Here is a 21197-nt window from a genome sequence, read left to right on the forward strand (position 1 = left end):
TCACAGCCAGGGCTCAGTAGTGACACGATATGGGAACTGTGGCTGTGTGTGTCATTTCCCTATTTATCTGTCCTCTTCCCTAAACTGAGAGCATCTTGTCTCACTCACCATTTTATTCTAGCACAGGGTACATGGTGGCTATGAGGTGCCAGCACTGGCTCACAGTGGTCACCTAAGGGGCACCTGATGAAGAAGCGACAGGAGTGCATGGGTGACGTCTGGGGTGGGACTCTGCAGACATTCTCCCTGCACACATTTGCATGTCCTTCAGGTCTCAGGTCTCTTTTACAGTCTTCTCTTTCCAGAAGGTACTGCCTGCATGTTGGACGCTCCTGCATCCCAGTCATGGTGCCTTATGTTTGGCCCCTTCCTTGGTTTCCCCCCAAGAGCACAATCCCAGCGGTGTCCTGAGCATCCAGAGCCAAGCCAGGCACACAAACGTGCTCAACAAACCCTGGAGCTAGAAGTTTCTCCTTCTCCACCACAAAGTAACATGAGGGGTCGCGTGTGGGAAGCTGGGCCAGCAGTGGGAATATCCTGCTCGAACTCCCAGAATTCCGCTCAGATGTCCTCTCTGCCAACGTGGGGCAAGGTGGGATAAACTAAGAGCTCTAATGACAGAAGAACAGACAACAGCTAGGAGACAAAAACCTGAAACTCAGTGACACTGTCCCCAAGGTACCAGGTGGGAAAGTCAGGGAAGTCAACAAGTGACAGACAGGTGTCCCACATCCCAAGGTGGGGCCCCTTGTTCTGCCTGATGGTTTACACGTAGCACAGTGAGATCCACCTCCTGGAGTCAGCAGGACCCTCGGGGGCTGGAACGGGAAGCACACCTCTAAGTGCAGCAACCAGCTCAGCAGCCGGACAGCCGCGCAAATGGAAGAAGAGAAGGAACATCTTCAGGTGCTGACTGGGTGCTGGCACCCACCACTTGATCTTTTGAGGCAGGATCTCACTGCTCTGTTGCAGGAGTGAAAAATCCAAACTCAAAGCTGAGAACCACCTCGTCCCTCCCTGAGGGACAAAGCCCAGGCTTGATCTTTCCCGTAGCTGCCTTGGAAGTTCACAACCAGCTGTAGGAGAAATCTCAAAATCCCTTCTGCAGGGGCTTCTGCCAAAGCAGCCCACTGGCCCCACACCCCGTATCACGTGGAGGCAGGGAGTCGTTATGAGCCGGGCACTTCCTCCTCGATAGCGATGGGAGAACGTGACTCAACAGGAATGCGCTTGCTGAAAGGCCACGCCGGTCTCTGGAGGGGACGGAGCCTGGCCACGTCCGTGTGGACGTTAGGAGCAGCAGGGAGGGCACCACGACAGATGGAGAAAATGGCAGAGGCAAGACGAGGGAAGGGCTCCTTCAGTTGCTGGTCAGAGTCCTGACAAAATAGGAGCTCTCTGCGACAGTGACCAGGAGCAAGAAGCACCACACAAGCGACTGTGCGAGACAACTCAGGGAGGGAGGGTGACACTGGGACCAGGGACTGTAGCCTGGAGAGATGCTAGGAGGGCTTGCGGTGGCTTATCCCCAGCCGTGGGAACTTCTTGCTTCCTCTCCCACCCACTGGCCCTGCTGTTTCTTAGACACCTACTGGTGACCATCTCAGGAGCTCCTGACCCTGTGGTGGAGACCGAGACCATTCAAAAACTAGGCCGTGGGCTTTACAGACTGAGGTCCATGCTGTCCCTGAAGAAAGGTGGTTCTATGTATGCAAATGAAGACAGGGACTGATCTCCAGGCAGCCAGGGAAGGTCTCCACAGGCAGCCGCTGCTGGAGTCAGAAGTGTGGGATGAGCAGAGACCACCGTGGGAGGGTGGCGGGAGGGAGTGTGCAGGCACGGGGACACCCATGGCACGCAAAGGTAGGCTGGTGCTGCTCTGACCTGGTTCTTGAACTGCTCCTGATCACACAGGATTCCCTGGTCCTCTGCCTCCCTGGAGGGCAGTCTGACATAGGCTGGAGTGCCACACCCCTTGTGACGTGGTGGCCGGCACCCACATGCTGTTCCTGGGCTCTGAGTCCTTGCAGAGGCTGAGTCGGCTCCAGCCATCCTACCTTCTTCCTCACTCTTCCTGCCCCTTCCCCTATGTTGGCTTTAGTGCCCCTGCTTGTGGCTCCCACTGTACCTTCTGTGTGTCTCCATAAGGCACAAGTGTTTGTCTTAGCAGTTCCTGGTTTATATAACCACTCAATGAGTGTTGTATTAAGTAATTAATACACACAATAGTTAAAGTGCTCTAAAAAACAATTCAGAAAATGCAGAGATCCACTTTGAAAAATAGGGAAAGAATTTAAATAACAGGTAAAGACCATCACATGTCTACCATATGGTGGGTAATGTTCTAAGTGCTTCCTACAAGTTAATTCACTTATTCTTTGCCCCAGCCTCACAAGGTCTGATTATCTGCATTTCATTAGTGAAGAACTAGGCCCAGAGTCTGAGGTGGCGGGTGGACCACAGACCTTCTAGCACACCAGGTATCAGCACGTCTGCACCCGGCAGCTCCCAGGGACAGACACAGGAGCAAGAGAAGACTCTCCCGCACTGAGGAACTAAAATTAAACAACGGAGCTTGGGAAAGCATTACAAAGACTGGCAATAGCCAGGGTTGGCAAGAGCGGGTGCCTCTGCAGCAGCCTGAACGTCATCAGAGAGGAACAGTTAAGTCCTGGCTCGCTGTAAAATCCTAAGCAGCTAAAAAGAGGAGAGTGGATCCACATGTCGCCAGCCAGACAGGGAGCAAGTCATAGAACACGAAGCCCTCACCACCTCTGGCCCTATCCAGATGTCCCCTCGGGAAGGCCTGGGAGTTGACAGACAGAGGAATGACAGAAGATTGATAGATTGATAGACAGATGATAGATACAAGCAAATTTGATAGATGATAGATGACAGCTAAAGACGGACAGCTGATACATAGGATAGATGGTAGATGATAGCTAGCTAGATAAGTGATAGATGAGGTATATGGTGGCTGATAGGCAGGGAGATGATAGGTATGACAGAGAGGTATAATAGACATAGAAGTGAAATGGACTATTCCAGCCATCATTCAATCACCAAATATTTAAGTAAATATAACATGTGCAATATGTAATGCGTGTTATATACACATGATGGACTTAGTAAACAGCCTGGAAAGATTCAGAGAGAATATTTACAGCAGTCACCTCTCCAAAGAGGGCCTGGGAAGAAGGAAGAGGGAGATGCAAACATTTAAAAAGCTTGCCCTTCCCATGTGGTTTGAATTTTTAACATTATATATGCACCTTACTTTTGTAACTTAAAAAAAAACTAGAAGAGAGAAAAGGAAACCCTTTGGGGGCTTAGAGACACCACACCGACATGCTGATCCTCCTCCTTGAAAACCACTCGGAAAGCATATACCTTCTATAAAAGGCATAAACACAATGAAAAGAGAGTTGGAAGAGTCAACAGTGGTCAACGCCTTCCACATACCTGGAGGTGACAGGCAGGGAATGGGCCGAGGTGATCTACTCAGCCAGGCAGAGCAGGCTTCCAGCAAAGTACTGAGGGCAGCAGGTGGTGGATGACAAGGCGAGAGACACTGAGGACTACAGAACGTGATCCTGCCCTTGCTGTGGATCTCAGAATGGGGTCCCAGAATCCAATCAGAGGTGGCCTTCAGGCATCCCCTGGCTGTGTGATGACAGCCAAGTTCATTTCCTCTATCACTGAAATAAAGTTTGATAATCAAGGGGACTTCCTTTAAGATTCACTAGCATGTGTACAAGTGTGCATCTTAACCTACAGCCCCAGGGAAAAATCCCCAGGAACAGAGATCCCAGCTCAGCATCTCCCACACCCCTGAAGACCAAAGGCAGGCTAGTGGTGTGGCCCAAAACAGTGCCCCGGGCCTCTGTCAAACTCATCACAGACCTCCGGGAGGTCGGCACCCAGACCTGGCATCACACCCTGACTCCTGTCCTTGGCATTGTGCCTTAACCTCTGCACCTGTTTCCCCGTCCAGAGCAAGGTTGATGGTAGGCAGCCTTGTTATGTTGCTTTGTCCCCACCACAGAGAGCTGGATCTCACCTCCAGCAGCAGGAAGAAGACTGGCTGTGGAGCAGTGTAGGGCGCAGAAGTGACGGTGGGAGTCCACCTCCCTGAGGAGTGGCTCACCAAGCACACTGGTAGACCGAGTCTCACTGTGGCTTTGACTCCCTCTATAGACACTGGACCCTGTTACTGTTTGCACCTGGGGGACTGTTCTGAGGTCACAGAGAGGAAAGCCAAGTCTGAGCTGGCAGAGAAAGCAATCTGGTGATTTACACAGCCTGACCGTGGTCAAGATCCCATCAGCCTCTCCTAGAAGCCGAGGACCAGGAACCCACTCGGGGGAGCCAGTTCCCCCTTGAAGTTTCAGGGGCAAGGCTGCTCCTGCTCGAAGAGTCACATTTCCCATCACAGTCATGCACTGTCCAGAAGACATGGTGGCCGTGCTGGATGGGTCCCAACATCACCATGTAAAAGGGTTTGAGGTCTATTCACTCGCACACCTTTCTCACTTGCCACACGTTGAAAGGCAAAACAGAAAACCGTGGGCTTTTATTGATGCTACTAATTTGAAAAATCACCCACTTCTGAACACCAAAAAATCAGTGTTCAGATGCTTGTTGGCCTGTGAGTGGGAGCCTGGAGAGTGTGCCAAGAACAGCTGTGTGCACAGGCACTGCCGTGGGGACAGCCCATCCGGCCTGGGACTCGGGACAGTCTGGGTGATGCCCAGAGCTGTCACAAGTCAGCTTCCCCTGAGCCTCTTCCAGGACAAGCTGAGTGCCTTGAGAAGTAGTGGTGACTCTAGAGGTCATGAACTGGGGTCAAGTTCAGGGTGAGGGGTGAGAAGTTTCTGGAACAGTCCAGTTTTGAGGAAGTCAACTGTAACAAGCCCAGAAGGGCTGCTCATTTACTGCTGGACTCTGAAGCGGGACCGGCCTACAACTTTCCTCTCTCCTCTCGTCTGGTTTGGGAATCCTGGTTGTACAGGGCCCTGGGAGGCACGAGGAGCCCACTCTCTTCTTCTCTTCCCTGTAGCCTTCTGGTGAGGGGGGGAGGGGTGTGACCTACATGGTTAGATTACTTGTTCTAGAACCTTTGGACTTGCCTCTAAAACCAGCCGGTCTTGGGCTTCTTCTTTCTGGACTCCCGAGAGCTTTGTAACGGCGATTCAATCTTGTTCGGTGTATTTTTCCAGATTTTCAAGTTCAGTGGCCCGGAGTTCGTTCCAGGGTCTCAGGCTCAGGATTATGCACCCCCCGCCCCATCACTAAGCGAGGAGGCTGTCCAAGCCGCAGCTCTTGTCCCACAGCACTCTGTGCCCCAGGCTTGGGAATTACTTTTTACTTCCCAGGAGCCGGCTGGACAGTGGTTCAGAGTCAGCCCTGCAGTCAGACCGCCTGGGTCTCTCTCCTGATCCCAGCCTGAGACTCAGAACCTCGGTCTCCACCTCTGTAAAACAGGCAGATCAAGAGCCCCCTCCCAGGACTGCCGAGGCTCACAGAGGGCGCTGTGAACTCCAGAGCCTGATCTCGGGGGAGTTCCCACCCACCAAACCTCTGCCTTCCTTCCAACTTTGGCTTCAGAAGCCCCAGGTCTGCAGCACGGGCACCTCAGCTCTCCCAGGAGCCAACCAGCATCCACAACCCTCTGCGCTTCCATCTTAACCACCCTGGAGCTCAGGGGTCTGGGACAGTGGCTCTAAAGTGGGTGGCACCTGAGAACTGGCTAGAAGTACAGATGCCCAGGCTGCCTGCCACAAGGCTGCCCTCACCCTCTCTGGGGGTCTGAGAGGCCCGAGGTCTCCAGAGTCGTGGGGCGTTTGCCCTGCTAGTGCTCAGTGCCGGGCGCTTGAAGACATGGCTCTGTATTGCCGTCGTCCTTGGAGACATGCGCGAGTGGGCAGGGAGCGCTCCACAGTGAAGGCTGGGATCAATTAAAAACCCAATGGAGAGAACAAGTGCCGTGTGTCTGCGGGATGACTGGTTCGATGGCAGGAATGACCCTGACAGCACTGAACTGTGCCGGGTCTGAGGTACAAGGCCTGGGTGGCAGAGCATGGCGCCCGGCACAATGAAAAGATCAGCAGAAATAAAAAAAAAAATGGATGTGGGGCCACAGGGCTCCGTGTTAGCAGGCTGCTCGTGGGCTCTGTGGTCACTTGGAGAACCCTGGGGTTCTGTGCACCATTCCAGGGCTCGAAGGGAAACGGATGTTTCTACAGGTCCAAGGCTCACACGACGCTGCATAGCCTGCAGGCTTTGGCCCTTGAGACAAGAGAGGGCAGGCAGTTCTGCACAGAATGGGAGGGGCAGACTAACCCAGCAGCTCTTCCACAGAGGACCCCGTCTGTCCCAGAAAGACAGCCCTCATAGGAAGTGCACCAGCAAGGGGGAGAAGCTCAGGTCTTAAATCTTTGAAGGACCAAATCACATTCCTACTTAGAAAATTAAAATCCAGGCAGTAACTCAGATGGACCAACAAACAGAGCTATGACCGTCGCTCACCATCAAAGACCTCCGTGTCCACACCTGACGCTGTTAAAAATTCAGCATTTAATGCGGTTAACTCACACCCTGCCCCCTGAGACCCCAGTTCATGTGATCAGGGTGTAGCCCATTTTAACAAGCTCCCCGAGGGCTACTGAGGCAGATGGTCTGGGGACCACACAGTCATTTGTCATTCCCAGAGAAGAAGCAGAATCAAGAGCCGTTCTGAGCTGCCGCATAAACTTCACAAACACTGCTGGGGGAAAACGCAGCCTGGAACCAAAACAGCACCCACTGGAGCACGGATTTAGCAGTTGTTCCCCTGGAGCAGATCAGGGGAGTCAGCAGTCGGCGGGAAGCGCTGTTACATAAGCCGCTGTCTGCATGCAGGACCTCAACTCCCCAAGGGAGTTAACACACATGAAAGCAATAGCCCACCCCAGAGCACACACCGTGTGCCAGGGCAGCAGGCAGCGCAGAGCCGCCTCTGGTGCCACAGACCCCGTGCCCCCTGGGCCACTGGGAACCAGATCCCTGGGCCAGGTCCAGGAAGGTGGGGTTAGGCAAGGGGTTAGGAGGAGGTCATTCAGGGCTCCACCTAGGCATGGACATTGCCTTCATCAAAGCTTCCCTCTGGATGAAAATCTAAGTGGAGCCATGGTTTGTTTCAATACACCTCTAACTCTTTGATAGAAAGTTCTAGAACCACAGCACCACCTTTATTATGAGTCTTGTCCAAGAACAACTAACTGCTCTTTGAATCTACCCTTCCATCTCTAGCAAGGATTCCCAGAGTTTACCTCTCTCCAGTCCCCCAAGACCTGGATAAAAAGGCAGTTCTAACTAGAGTGTTAAAGGCTGACAGCGGCTGGGACGTTAATTGTGCCAATGGCCACAGATGACATTAATATGGGTGTAGTAAAGGCAGACCAAGTGTGTGATATACATGTCACTCCTCCCGTGGGGTTAGCCTCAGGTGCCTTCTCAACATGGAACCACAGGCAGCCACTCCAACCTACTGAAGAGTAGGGTGTAAGTTTCAGAGAGAGAAGTCCATACCTACCTTTCTATTATGCTATGCCAGTACTGAGCACAGTGACTAATACTGAGGAAGTGTTCAAAAATCAGTATTAAATCAAATTAAATTAATACCTGAAGTGAAACTTCCTTGCCACCCAATTTTGCCACAAAGCATGTCTCAGAATTCAACAGTCAGTGGGCACCTATTAAAAGTCCACCTCACGGGGCACAGTGGCGCATGCCTATAATCCCAGTGGCTGGGGAAGCTGAGGCAGGAGGATCGTAAGTTCAAAGCCAGCCTCAGCAAAAGCAAGGCACTAATAAAATACAAAATAGGGCCGGGGATGTGGCTCAGTGGTCGAGTGCCCCTGAGTTCAATTCCCGGTACCCCCCACCAAAAGTCCATCTCATCTCCCAGGCTCCATCCCAGACTCGTCCTCAGGCACTCTGCGATCTGTGTTTCTCATAGCTGCCAGGCCATCTAACATACATGGAATCTGAGACCGTGGTCTCGACCACTTGGGAGGATCTCATGGGCATCAGTACCACGGGATGTAGTAAGTAAAAGGCCCTTTCAGAGTAGCCAAAACAGAACACAGAGGAGGTGGGGAGCTTCCTCTTCTCCACCAGGCTTGGGCCCATGGGGTGGAGAACCCAAGAGACCAGGGATGAGGGAGGTCTCACACAGCATTCTGAGTTAGCCAGGCTCCCGTGGGTCTCACCAGGCCAGGCTCTGCCTTGTTCTCCTGGTCACGGATACCCTGCCCATTGTCAGATCATGGGCCAGGTCAGCATCAGTGAGACCCAAGGGTGGAGAATAAATGGCTAGTGGCTCCACCCACTTTGGGAGAGTGGCAGAGGACGAGAAGCCACCTTCTGCTCTCCCTCACACCGTACTCTGGCAGCTGGTCAGCAAACTGCCCTCCCTCAGCCTTCTCCCTACTCTTGGGGCAGCTGTGTTCTGCGCAGGCGGGGGGCTGCCAAGAGCCAGGGTGCTGGGGATCCTGCCCAGCTCCTGCGCCTGCACCCGCAGAGCCTCGGAAACTCCCCTGGCCACCCTTCCTGCAACAGGGAGCTCCGACTGCTGGCAGCTGTCACGGGGAACATCAAACATGGGTGTTTATGCCAAGCCTCATTTACACAAGCCCACTTCTCCCCAAGAGATGAATGTTTAAAACAAACAGCTCTTACATATGTTAGCAGGCACAGTCACATCAGCATGAGGGATCCCCAAGCGGAAATATGAGTCAGTCTGGGACAAAGTCAGCTAAATAAATCCTGTTTGGGTGAAATTTCTCTCTCTGGACAAAGATGAACCTCAAAGCGATCGCTCCGATTCCCCAACGAGACTCCCTGAACAGCACGCTCTCTGCAGCACAGCCCGCTGCTGCAAACCCTCCAACTCCAGTCACATCACTGCCCTGACAGGCATCTGCCTTGCCGTCCCCTCCAGCAGTGCCACCTGCATCTTGGCATCCCTGTTACCACTCTGGTTCCACCCAGGGCATCTGATGGCCCTGCTCTGATGGGCACAGACTGGCCATGACACACAGAATCTCCTGCCGTCCCAAGGCCTAGGGCTTTGACAGCCAAGGAGAAAACGGCCAGCAGGCAGACAAGGTGTCTGAGGGGTGAGGGTGTGGGCATAACGGCTTCCCAGAAAAACGCAGGCCACTAAGGACTCGGTCAAGGAGCAATCTGACTAGTAAGGAAATGTCAGGTTTGGGAGACTGAATTCCCCGGCCATTGCCTTCTTTTTCTTTAATTTTGCCTTTGACGGAGCAGAAGGGAGCAATTCCTAACCCAACCTAGTGCTGCTCCGGGATGGAGCAAGAAGGTGCCAGCCAGCGCAACCAGCACAGGGCCTCAGGGCAGCATGTGGGGCCTGCTATGGTCTGCACGCTGTGGCCCCCACTCACATGCTGAAACCTAACCCCAGTGCAACAGCATCCAGAAGGGGGCCTTAAGAGGTGAGCGCCATCTCCACCAGCGCCCCAATCTCAGACTTCCCAGGCTCTAGAACTTTGGAACAGATTTCTGTTGTTTATAAATTTTCCTGAATGGCTAGGACCCAGCATAGAAATGAGACTAATCACCTACCTAATAACACCGAGAGGAAGAAGTTCCAGGTGACACACTGGCTTGGTGAACTCCACATTCAAATGGGTCTAAGAAAGAAGAGCAGCCCCAGCCCAGGCCCCTCCCGGGCTACACTGCCAGGCCCTGGTGAGGCTGCAAGCATGGCCTCTGCCTGGGGCCAGACCTCTGGGGACACAAGACCTGGGCCCTGGGGTGTGGGGACTCTGCACTGCAGGCAGGGACACGGATGTAGATGTTGCCCTGCAGCACAGTCGGGAATTAACAGTTCATTCCAAGCCTCAGCAGAGCCACAGCCAGGCCTGGCCTCCCCAGCGTAAAGCTGTCTGTCGCCAGGTGGGCAGGCAGCCACGTCTGTGGGGCCCCAGTGAGAGGAGGGAGAAGCACAGTGGCCAAGAGTCAAGGATGGGCTCTTGGTGTTTCCCTAGGCTGCAGTGAAACCCAAGCAAAACCCTCCACCCAGGCGGGCGCCGAACCCAAGAGAAAGTAAAGCACCCACCGAGCCCGTTCTCCACCAGCACGGAGTGGGTCCCGTCGCAGTCCACAGCATCCTGCTCTCCAACCGGGTCATCCAAATCCACATCAGGCTGAAGGGACCCGTTCCCAAAGTGCCTCTCGTCCTTCTCGGAGCCGCCGTCCCCGTCCCCGTTCTCCAGGCCGTTCTGAGCCTTCTTCAGGGGCATGATTTGCAAGCCACTAGGGGTAGTCCGGTAGGACACGGTCTTGGCGGCCCTATCGCCCCCCGGCCCGGGGGACTTGCCTGCGCACCCTTTCTTGGGCTTGGCCAGCGGAGGGTTGATGCGCTTCCGCTTGTGCGAGGCCGCCTTGCTCTTGCCGGGCTCCGCGGGCCGCGGGGCCAGCTTGTCGCCAGGGCCGCGGCTGTCGCGCAGGAGCTTGCCGGCGCCCGGCTGCTTCCCGGCCTTGGCGCGCTTGTCCCGGGGCACGGGCAGCCCGTTGAACTCGTCGATGAACTCCTCGCAGTGCAGCAGGTGGTGCTCGGGCTCCCAGGTGTCCTCGGCGCTGCCATAGCCTTTCCATCGGATGAGGTACTCCCACTTGCCCTTCTTGTTCTTCCTCTTGTCCACGATCCTTTCCACCTGGCACAGAGAGTGGAGAAAGAGAGAAGAGGGTCAGTGGCCGGACCAGGCCGCCCTGGCAGAGGTCACAGGCCTCTGGTGTGAGCAGGAAGGCAGGCTGACCTCAGGAGGTCACCAGGAAATCCCAGACACCCAGGTCACTCCCCGGCGTGGCTCAGGAAGCAGCCAGGCTGGGGCATCTGCACCCGCCCTTGGTGGCACCCGCCCTTGGTGGAACCCGCCCTGTAGAATCGCTTGAGAGATTTTTGTTCTTTTCGGCACAGCAAGTGGACTCCGGCTTTTAAAGACCAATTTGGAGTGGGTGTGTCATCCTTACTTACACTAATAACATTTATTAAGCAATCATACAGACAGTATATGCTAATTTACTTATAATTATATTGACAATCAGTGGCATTTACTGGACACTCTGAGGTGGACACTGTCCCAGGGCTTGGAGTCCACTCTCCCTTCTCATTTCCCCAGGGAAGCAACCCAATGAGGTGATCCCCCATGTTGCACTGAGGGCCCACAGAAATCATGCAACTGAACCAAGTTTCAAAGCTGGCAGGGGCAGAGCAAGGTTCTGAGGCTGTCACCCCAGACCTACTCTCCAGTCACTAGGCTAGACCAACTCTTTCAACAGCAAGAGGCCTCTGCACTGACCAACAGGGATTTGGGTTGACAATACCAGCTGTCCCCATACAGCCCCCCATCTGGCTGCAACACGGGGCACAGCTAGGAGGCAGAGATGGGTGACATCTGCTGAGAGCCTACAGTGTGCCTGGTAACCCCAGGGCATACACTATTGTTCCCACTGGACAGATGAGGAAACTGAGGCAACCTGCCTGGGATGCACAGCCGCCTTCGAGGCACAATGGTGATGTGGTGGAGGGGGTTCTAAGCCACATGGGACAATCTACAAGTCTTCAAAGAACCTCTTCTGCCATCCCACGGATGAACACTCCAAGGGAAAGGCCAGTCTAATGCCATAGCTGATACAGCCCTGCATAGGGTATCTGAGAGCTCATTTACTATTCTTTCAACCTGCTACAGATTTGGAACTTTTTAAATTAAAAAAAAATGTGGAAAACTCCCCATGTTCTAACCCCCAAATGCTAAATTTATATGAGAAAGCAAATAATCATATTCAATAGTGTATTTCAATGTCCATATAATATACCTTTAAAGAATGGAATTTTGATGCAATTAAGTAACAAGTAAGGAAAAGGCCCTTGAAACTCAGGAAAAGAAAATATCACAGAGGGAGCGGTTTAGCAATGTTGTGGTTGGTGGAGGCGAGTAGTAGGTGCACAGGGGTCATGATGTGACTGTCTGTTTGCACGTTGGAATTGCCATGAAGTGGCCTTGCCTCACCAGTGGTTTCTGTACAGCACAGGCTATGCAGAATAATTAAAAAGCTTTTACTGTTTTGCACTTAATAAATATGGAAACAGCGAGGCCGAGCTTCCTCTCCCCAGCACTGCCTCTCACGACTGTAATTGTTTTCTTAATTGATTTATCTCCACTTAAATTGGCCTATATCTATAAAAGTTTCTCTCCTTGTAAAATGCTCTGTTAGCATCTGTTTTAGATTTATTGCACAATTTTTAGATGTAACACATGAACTCTATAACAGTTTTTAAAAGTAAAATCATGCCCAATTCATTCAACTTCCAACCTGCGGGTCAAGGAATGGAGTAGGTTGAGTATTTCTTTGTAATAATGCTTCAGAAAGCTCAGAGTGTTTCTGGAAGAATTTGCAGTTTTGCTTATTTTGAGAACACTGTAAGGGGGAGACCCTCTGCGGCTTGACAGAGGAGGAAAGTGAATCATGAGCCTGGCCTGCCTGTGACAGCAGCATTTCCAAGGCCACTGCAGTGTTGAGAGCAAGCACAGGTATTTCTTGGGAGCTAAAGAATGTCCTGGCATGGAGATCTCCAGCTCTTGAAAGCATGTGCACAGCTCCTGAGGTGGAAGACTTCCTTTCCCAGATGAAGCAGAGGACCAAGTCAGACAAACAGCCACCCAAATGGGTAGAGTGCTGGGTGGGTGAGGGGGGGGGTGAATGATGGATGGGCGGGCAGACGGATGGATGGATGAATGAAGAGATGGGTGGACAGTGGGATGAAAAGGTGGCTAGGTGGATGATGGATGGATGGATGGATAATGGGCTCAAAAGTGGGTAGATAGGTGGGTTCATGAATGGATGGGTAGATGAATGGATGGTAGTCACCTACCAAAGTGAGCTTAGTGTATTGAAGAACACAGGCTCTGGAGCAAGACTATCTGGTTAAATTCCCTGTTAAGCCTTATCATGTGTTCTTCAGCAAGTCTCAAACCTTTTGGGGCCTCAGATGACTCATACCAGGAGGAGGAAGTAACACGCCTACTTCACAGGGTGGTTGTGGAGAACAGACAAATACGCGCTTTCACATTCCACAGTAAAGGTCACTTAATCTTGAACAGCCTCTGTGACCACAACCTTGGTGTCCTCTAAAGACAGAAAGCTTCCCCTCCCTGCAAACATGACTTCTTCCCACAATCAACTCCTCCTGGGGAGGAGAGAGTCCACCCACTTGGATATGTCCTTTGAGTGTAGAAGATGGCTATGCACAGCCGGGGTCAGCAAGGGTCTGAAGGGCTTTCTGTGGCCACACTGAGGGGGAACTTACTTTTGTTCCCTACAAATTACGGGAAATTTCACTTTATCCAGTGTCTGTCCACACAGCACTCTGTGTGGTGCAAGAAACCACTCCACCCAGTGTCCCTCATACACACTCCACTAGGTGTCCAGACACCACTCCATCCAAAAAACCAACCTCCAACCAACCAAAGTCATTTTCAGTTTTGGAAAACCAATCACTTTTTCTGAACAACCAAAAAGCCCACAAGAAACTCCAAATACAGCTGGCCCCAGACATTCCACCATACTTGTGTGTGTGTGTGTGTGTGTGTGTGTGTGTGTGTGCGCGCGCAGTACTGGGGACTGAACCCAGGGCCTCACACATGATAGGCAAATTCGCTACACTGAGCTCCATTCCGAGCCCTCCTCCATAGTCTTTGATCCCTGGCCTCTGGGGACCCAATCTCCTTTATGTCCCTGTGTTAGTTTTCTGACCTCTTTGCCTCTCGCCGGGAGTGCCTCCTGTAGAACCTGCATTGTAATTTGCCCTGTTGGTAACAAAGGCCTGAGCCACAAGGACTGGACCCTGCCCGGGAGGTCCTTTCCTCCGGTGAAGCCCCCCCCCCCCAGCCTCTCCTGTCTCCTAACTCTGCACACTGCAGAAAGCAGAGACGTGGCCCCCGGCCCTAGCAGCTCTCAACTGACATCTATTCTTCTGTGATCCCACTAAACTGAGACTCTGTTCTGCAGGTGGGAGCAGGGAGATTCTGATAAAGTCATTACCAGTGCCACAGTGACGGTGAGTGGCCGTCTCCTTAGGAATAGTGACAATGACAATCACATTGTAGGGTATATGCCCAAGGCCCAGGAACCACGTTAATTACTTTCATGGTGTCAGCTTTCATCTTTGTGCCCAGGCTTTAGCTGGGCATTATAACCATTTGACAAGCGAGGAAACTGGGGCTCAGAGAAAGTAGGTAACTTTCCCTCAATTACACAGCTACTAGTTGGTTAAAAAGGATCTGAACCCAAGTTGGTCTGACTCCAGCATTCCAGTTCCTACACATCCAGCCACGCCTCGCCTGTGGGAAGCCATCAAAACCAGGTAGGGCCCGGCAACACACAGCAACAGGCCTTGAAGAAGGAAATGCCTTACACGGCTCAGGAAGCTGAGGCAGGAGGATCGCAAGTTCAAAGCCAACCTCAGCAACTTAACGAGGCCCTAAGTAACTTAGTGAGACCCTGTCTCAAAATAAAACATAAAAAGGGCTGGGAATGTGGCTCAGTGGTTAAGTGCCCCTGGGTTCAATCCCTTTTACCAAGAAAAAAAAAATCAACAAGCCTTTAATGGCTTCAATACCCAAGATGCAAGGCGCTGCTGAGGGCAGCGAGGACCCACACAGACCAGCAGGGCTCGGGCAGCCCAGTGGGGTGCACAGCCCTCGAAAGACTGGACACAGAGCAAGATGTAGTGTTGGGCCCAGAAAGAGCTCTGGTGGGAAAGAGAACGGGGTTAGAAGGAACAGTGGCAGAGAAGACATGGCGTCCTCAGAGGGGACGGTCAGGAAGGCTCCTCTGAGAGCAGTTCAAACTGAGATCAAGTCGGATGCTGAGAGATGGAGAGAACCTGACCCCTGAGATTGGCAGACTGTGGGCGTGGACATCTCCCTTTATTTTTGTTGACCTTGCTTTGCTCTCAGAGGTCACTCGCCTCCTCCTCAGCCTTCCATTTTCTTTTTTCACAGAGGATGCACTGAGGCACCCCAAGGTTAAGGACCTTGGCCAGGCTTCCACCTCCGATAAGCATCACAGAGTTAAGAGCGGAACCACACTTTGGCTCCAAAGCCCACACTGTGGCCACACTCCACACATGGCCACCGGCCCCACCTGACTGAGGCCAACGGCGGATCTGCAGCTTCTGAGTCTTCCCCTCAACTCCTGCCTCGTTCGCCAGATACCTGTGACACCTTTACCCATCCTGGGATTAGCCTTCCGAGCCTGACCCCCCAGAGGTCCCCAGCATGCCAGTGGGCGTCCCTCCCTCGTCACCAGTCATCTTCCCTTTCCCAGCTCCCCAGGACTGGACCCAGGACAGTGCATGACGTTCCCCTAGCTCTAGGACACAGATCTCCCGGACTCGGAGGGAGCCTCACCCACAGATGGGCTTGGCTTGGAGTTCCTGGTACACATCTTGGTCTCTGAGAGCAAAGCAAGGTCAACAAAAATAAAGGAAGATGTCCACGCCCACAGTCTGCCAGACGCACCCCAGAGTGGCCATCATCCCTGGACAACAGCAGCTCATGTCTCTGACTCCAGACCTCAACGGCCACATCCACGAGAATCTTGCCTTCTGGATCCTTTCAGCATCCTGGGACAACTTCCTCAGGGAGCAAGCACACAGGCACCCATCATTGTCGCTCAGGATCTGAGGTCCTCGAGAAGGACAGAGACAGGGATAGCTCCAGAAGCAGTTGGTACGGGCCGCGGAAGGTCACTCCAGACAAGCTGGTTTAGGTGATCTCGTCTCAGAGGAGCCAGAGAGAGCCTTCTCCTCAGCCCAGCCAAGACGCACTAGGGAACTGGCTCCGGACCTGGAAGCCTGGCTCAGAACCAGGTGAACCAGCCTGGCCTCCAGGCGAGGACTGACCAGAGGCCTCTGGGGCAACCAGGTGAGGGAGGCGACCAAGAGGGATGCTCAGTCAGAGACCTCTGCTGGGAAACCCCACGCCTAGAAAGTCCTTGCTCTGATCAGGAACACACTGAGCTACAGAACCTTCCAACACACACCAACACGATCCGAGCGAAAGCCTCCGAGGACAGTCTCCCCAACGGAAGCACCTGCACACCTGTGCGGAGCACTGAAGCGTGCCCTGACCACAGACAACGTGACCTCTGACCATGACCTCTGACCTCGTGACCTCGGTATTTACAAGAGAGCAGCAACAGAATGAAACCAACAGTTGAGAAGGAAACAGAAATCAAAGAAGAGTCATTTACATAAGAAAGGACGTAACGAGAAAACCCAGGGGAAAAACGCAAAAGCAAAGGAGTCCAGTTCCCAGTGGAACCCAGAGGGGACAGAATCAGGGCAGAAAACCAAGTTAGGGTGGGGACAGCAGCTCAAAGGCCCTTCAAAAGAGCAGGAGAAAAGCACTTCAGTTGAGCAGAAAGTATTAGAGAAAATGAGAATGAGCAGAAGTGACAGAGACCCAAACAGTGTGAGTCCCGCAGAGGGAAAATAAAAGTGGGACGGAATCGCTGCTGAAGGCATGATGGGAAACATCCAGGTCCAGGAGTCTACTGGTCAAGAAGAGAGCCCAGCGGGGGACGCAGAGGCTTGGGACACGCACACTTCATTTCTAGCCTTGGAGACATCTCCATTGCAAAAATTAAGACTTCCCACCATCACCTGCAAATCCTCCTCCAACCGAAACGGTAAGAACACAAATCAGGGGAATTTCAGGGAACATGAAATGCGGGAATACATTATGAAGAAATAGATACTGTGTCTTCAAGAATTCTACCAGCCTCGAGTGTCCTTCAGACAAGAATGGGAAGACTCGTCATGCCATAGGCGGCAGAAATACAAACTATCCTCTGAAAAAGATGACACAAACGTACACTTCAAAAACTGATTATAACCTAAACTTATTGAACTTAAAACTCAAGAAGGTGGCATAAGGATGTGCACCCGGTTGAATGCTAGTGACGTCACCAACTGACACTGAGAGTTAAGTCCAAGTGATTCTGTAATCATGATAAAATCAAAAGCAAATATAAAGTGATCCTTAAAGAATTATATATATTTATATAAAAAAAAGAAAAGAAAGCAAAAGCAGTGGTTCAAGATACCGCACTCAGAGAACAAGTAGAGACAGTGGTCCCACATGAAGCAGAGTGAAACCTGACTGTGAGCTGTGCATGTCTTCATAGAGGAGCATGTCTGTGTATTGTGCATATTGTGAAACAGTTGTTTGCCTTCAAGAAAGGAAAATAGGTGGAGAAATATCATAAGTAATCATGTGCTGCATAAAAATGCTGGAAAGACACTGGGAAAACACAAGCATTCCAACAGGTGAACTGTAGTGAGGCACACCGACCCCTGATGCGCACAGCTTGAAAGGCGCCCTCCCGCAGCACGTGGAATCAAGGGCCAAACCCCACAGGCCACATGCCCTGCAGAGCCCATCCCAGGGACCTGAGTCAGAGCAGCAGTGATGGGCAGGCTCCAGCAAGTACCAGCGGGAGCCCGAGACAACTCTCTGGGGAAGCAGAAATGTTCTCTGATTTGACCAGAGTGGGGAGAGGTGTCAAATGTCACCTCTCCTGCACATCAAAGTTGACAGCAGCTCAATTCACAATAGCTAGGGTATGGAACCAACCTAGGTGCCCTTCAGCAGATGAATGGATAAAGAAATCGTGGTATGTATCCACAATGGAATATTACTCAGCCATAAGAAGAATGAATTTATGATTTTTACCAGCAAATGGATGGATCTGGAGACTACCATGCTAAGTAAAGTAAGCCAGACCTAAAAAGCCAAAGGCTGAATGTTTTCTCTGATCAGGGTGAGTGAGGAGAAGAACAGAAGTTTAGTAGATTGGGCAAAGCGAATGAAAGGAGGTGGGTTTAGGAAAAGGAAAGACAGTGGAATGAACCTGACATAACTTCCCATGTACATATATGAGTACACCACAGTGACTCTCACCATCCATTGTGTACAGCCATAAGAATGGGGTCCTAATTAGAATAAGATACATTCCATGCCTGTATAATTGTATCAAACTGGATTCTACTGTCATATATAACTCAAAAGAATCAATAAATTTTAAAAAAAGAGGAAAAGTCACCTCTATACTTCAAATGCATAAGTTTTTTGTAGGTAAATTGGCCCCAATAAAGTTATTTGGAAAACACACATGAAACCACAGAAATGAAAAGAGAAAATAAACATTCCAAATCAAATGAGAGGATGGAAGTAAGATCCTTTATTGCAAGAGACATTCTAAAAATGAAACAGTATTAAAGCATAAAAGCCAAAGAGAACTAAATCATGAAAGCAGAAATAAGACCAAATATGCTATTTACTAAAAATCAAAAGCTGCACCTGAATGCTTACGGTGGTTTTCTTCTTAATTGCCCCAAACTGGAAATAACAGACATCCTTCACTGAGTGAACAGATCAATTGGTGTCCGTCCTGCGATTGTGTTACCAACTTGCACAGCGACATAAACGAATCTTACATTCACTTTGCAAAAGGAAAGAAGATAGACCCAAAAGCCCTCGCACATCTGAGGATCGTTTGCGTGGTACTCTGGAAATGGAAAATCGAGAGGGATGGAGGGCAGGTCAGTGAGTACCAGGGCCAGGCAGGAGCGGGTGAGGACATACCAGCTGCGTGATGACATCCACTGTGGGGCTGTGGTGGTGGACACACAGTCTGCGCATTTGTTAAAACCCACAGTGCCACACACCACACATCACACACAAATGACCCTTCCTGTAGGCATTAAAAAATCAGCCTAGATGTTAGGGTCCCTCTAGGGACGGGGGAGGGAATGTGGCCTGTGACAACTGAATCTCACTGTGTCCAAAACCTAGGATGCAATCTGTGAGTCAGGCATCGGGGATATGGATACATACTCACCCTGTGCAGCTGAACCTATAGAAGCCATTTTTTAATATTTATTTTTTAGTTGTAGTTGGACATGATATCTTTATTTTATTCATTTTTACGTGGTGCTGAGGATTGAACCCAGGGCCTCACATGTGCTAGGCAAGCACTCTACCGCTAAGCCACAATCCCAGCCCCCTAGGATGCAATCTGAATGAGGGATGGGGAAAGGAGCAACCCAAGCAGTAGCAGGAAACAGCACTTTGCCTGATAAAATAAAGGCACAGACAAAAGGAACTGCTCTCAAACACCCGACTCCTAGAACATGTGTTTCTCATAGCAGCACAAAAAATAAAGACAGGACCTTACATATGCTGGATTTGAGCAAATAAGTAAATAAATTGTAGGTAACTGGGGCCAGGATCTCTCTCAATGAAGAGTAAGTTCTAAGTAAGCTGAAGGGGAGACAAGAAGGAACGCAGACACCAACCAGAGCCAGAGACATTAAGGTGCACGTGCTGCTTCCACCTGCAGCACACTCTATCTAAGCACAGAAACAGAGTTCCATGTACAGTGGGTCAGCATGCACTCCCCACACCTCCTGCACCTGCCCAGGAGAGGGCCCAGGAGCAATGCTCGCATTCAGCACCCAGACCTGGGTTTCTAAGTTTTCATTCCCCCAAAAAGGAACCAGGAATCTCTAGAGGAACACCCGATTATAGGTGTGGACAGGACATGTACAAGGCGAGCCCATAGGCCCTAACAGTGCCAGAAAGTAAGAAGATCAAGAAAGCGATGAAAGAATGAATGAAAGAAAGAAAGAAAGCCTATGATGGTGAAGGAACAGCAAAGGGGCCCACTGAGAGAGTTCCCAGTGGCCAAAGCTGGAACAATTTCAATAACAAAATAGACAAGTGCTGCATTAAGACCCCAAAATAAAATGAATATACACACATCTGTCTGACAGACAAAATAAATGGATTAATGAATCGGGAGTCAGCAAACGATGGCCCATGGCCCGATGCCTGTTTTTGGAAATGAAGCTTTCTGGAACACAGGCAAGTGTAACGAGTGTGTAACGAGTGTGACTTATGTAACAAGTGTGACTGTCCTCACGCCCAACAGTACGACTAGATTGTTGTGACAGTCTACAGAGCTCGCAGAGTAAAAACTATTCACTATCCCATTACAGAAAAAGTTTGCTGACCTGGTTAATGAACAAATAGCAGAAAAAGACAATATTCCTTTCAAAATAATCCCAAACAATAAGTGTAAAAAAATACTAATAACAGGGGCAATAGAAAAATCACCATTAGAAGACTACAGTAAGAACTGCAAGGAAAGGTCCATAGATGGATGCTAAAACTAGTGGGTAAGACTCCAGAGAGGAGCAGGACACATGAGAGCCTCAGACCATCTCCTCTGGCATATTTAATCACTGTGGTGTTTTCACCAGAAATGGACACAACGATACCACACCCATTAGGAGGGAGAGCTTAATTCCCCTCTCATATGTGACTATTGTAAGAAAAGGAAAAAAAATAAAAAGAAAGTAACTACACAGAAGGAAAAACCCAGAAAAATTGTAAAACATACAAAGAAACAAAAAAATTTCTCATTCATAGAGAAAATTAATAGAAACTGTCCCTGGGAGAGCAAAGATATTGGACTCACTGGACAAGAGCGTCAAATAAACTGACTTCAAAATGTTCAAAAAGCCAAAAGAATCCACAAACACAGAATTAAAGGGAACCAGCAGGGAAATGTCTCAACAAACAGAAAAATTAAAGCAACAGGAAACATTAAGAGAAACCAAATAGAAATTCTGAGCTGGAAAGCACAATACCTTAATTGGAAGAATACAAGAAGGTTTTAAAAAAAAAAAGATTTGAGCAAGCAAAGGAAAGAATCAGCATACTTAAAGCTTCTTCAGTTCAAATCATCCAGTATGAGAAACAAAAAGGAAAAAATAAGAGGAAAAATGAACAGACCTAAAAGACCAATAGGGCATCACCAAGTAACCAACACACATACAACGAGAGTCCAGAAGAAGAGGAGAAAGAGAAAGGAACAGAAAGACTCTTTAAGAACACAATCGCCAAAAACTTTCAAATTTGATGAAAAACACAACTATATACCCAAAAAGCCCAACAAATTTCAAGTAGGATAATCTGAAGCACAGCTACATGGAGGTACAATATAACTAACTGTAAGAAGACTGAATCCTAAAAGCAGTAAGAGACAAACAACTC

General features: G+C 50.5%; 1 protein-coding gene across 1 annotated transcript in view; it reads right to left on the reverse strand.

Annotated features, from left to right (window-relative positions):
- The window catches only part of Cdyl2 (chromodomain Y like 2), a 164422-nt gene that overhangs the window by 45708 nt on the left and 97517 nt on the right, over positions 1 to 21197 (reverse strand). Inside the window, exon 2 of the mRNA XM_071604248.1 lies at positions 10127 to 10724. Coding sequence (XP_071460349.1) covers positions 10127 to 10724 — 598 coding nt within the window. The remainder of the gene's footprint in view (positions 1 to 10126; positions 10725 to 21197) is intronic.

Source organism: Marmota flaviventris, chromosome 18 (genome assembly GCF_047511675.1).
Source record: "Marmota flaviventris isolate mMarFla1 chromosome 18, mMarFla1.hap1, whole genome shotgun sequence".
Classification (NCBI taxonomy): Eukaryota; Metazoa; Chordata; class Mammalia; order Rodentia; family Sciuridae; genus Marmota; species Marmota flaviventris.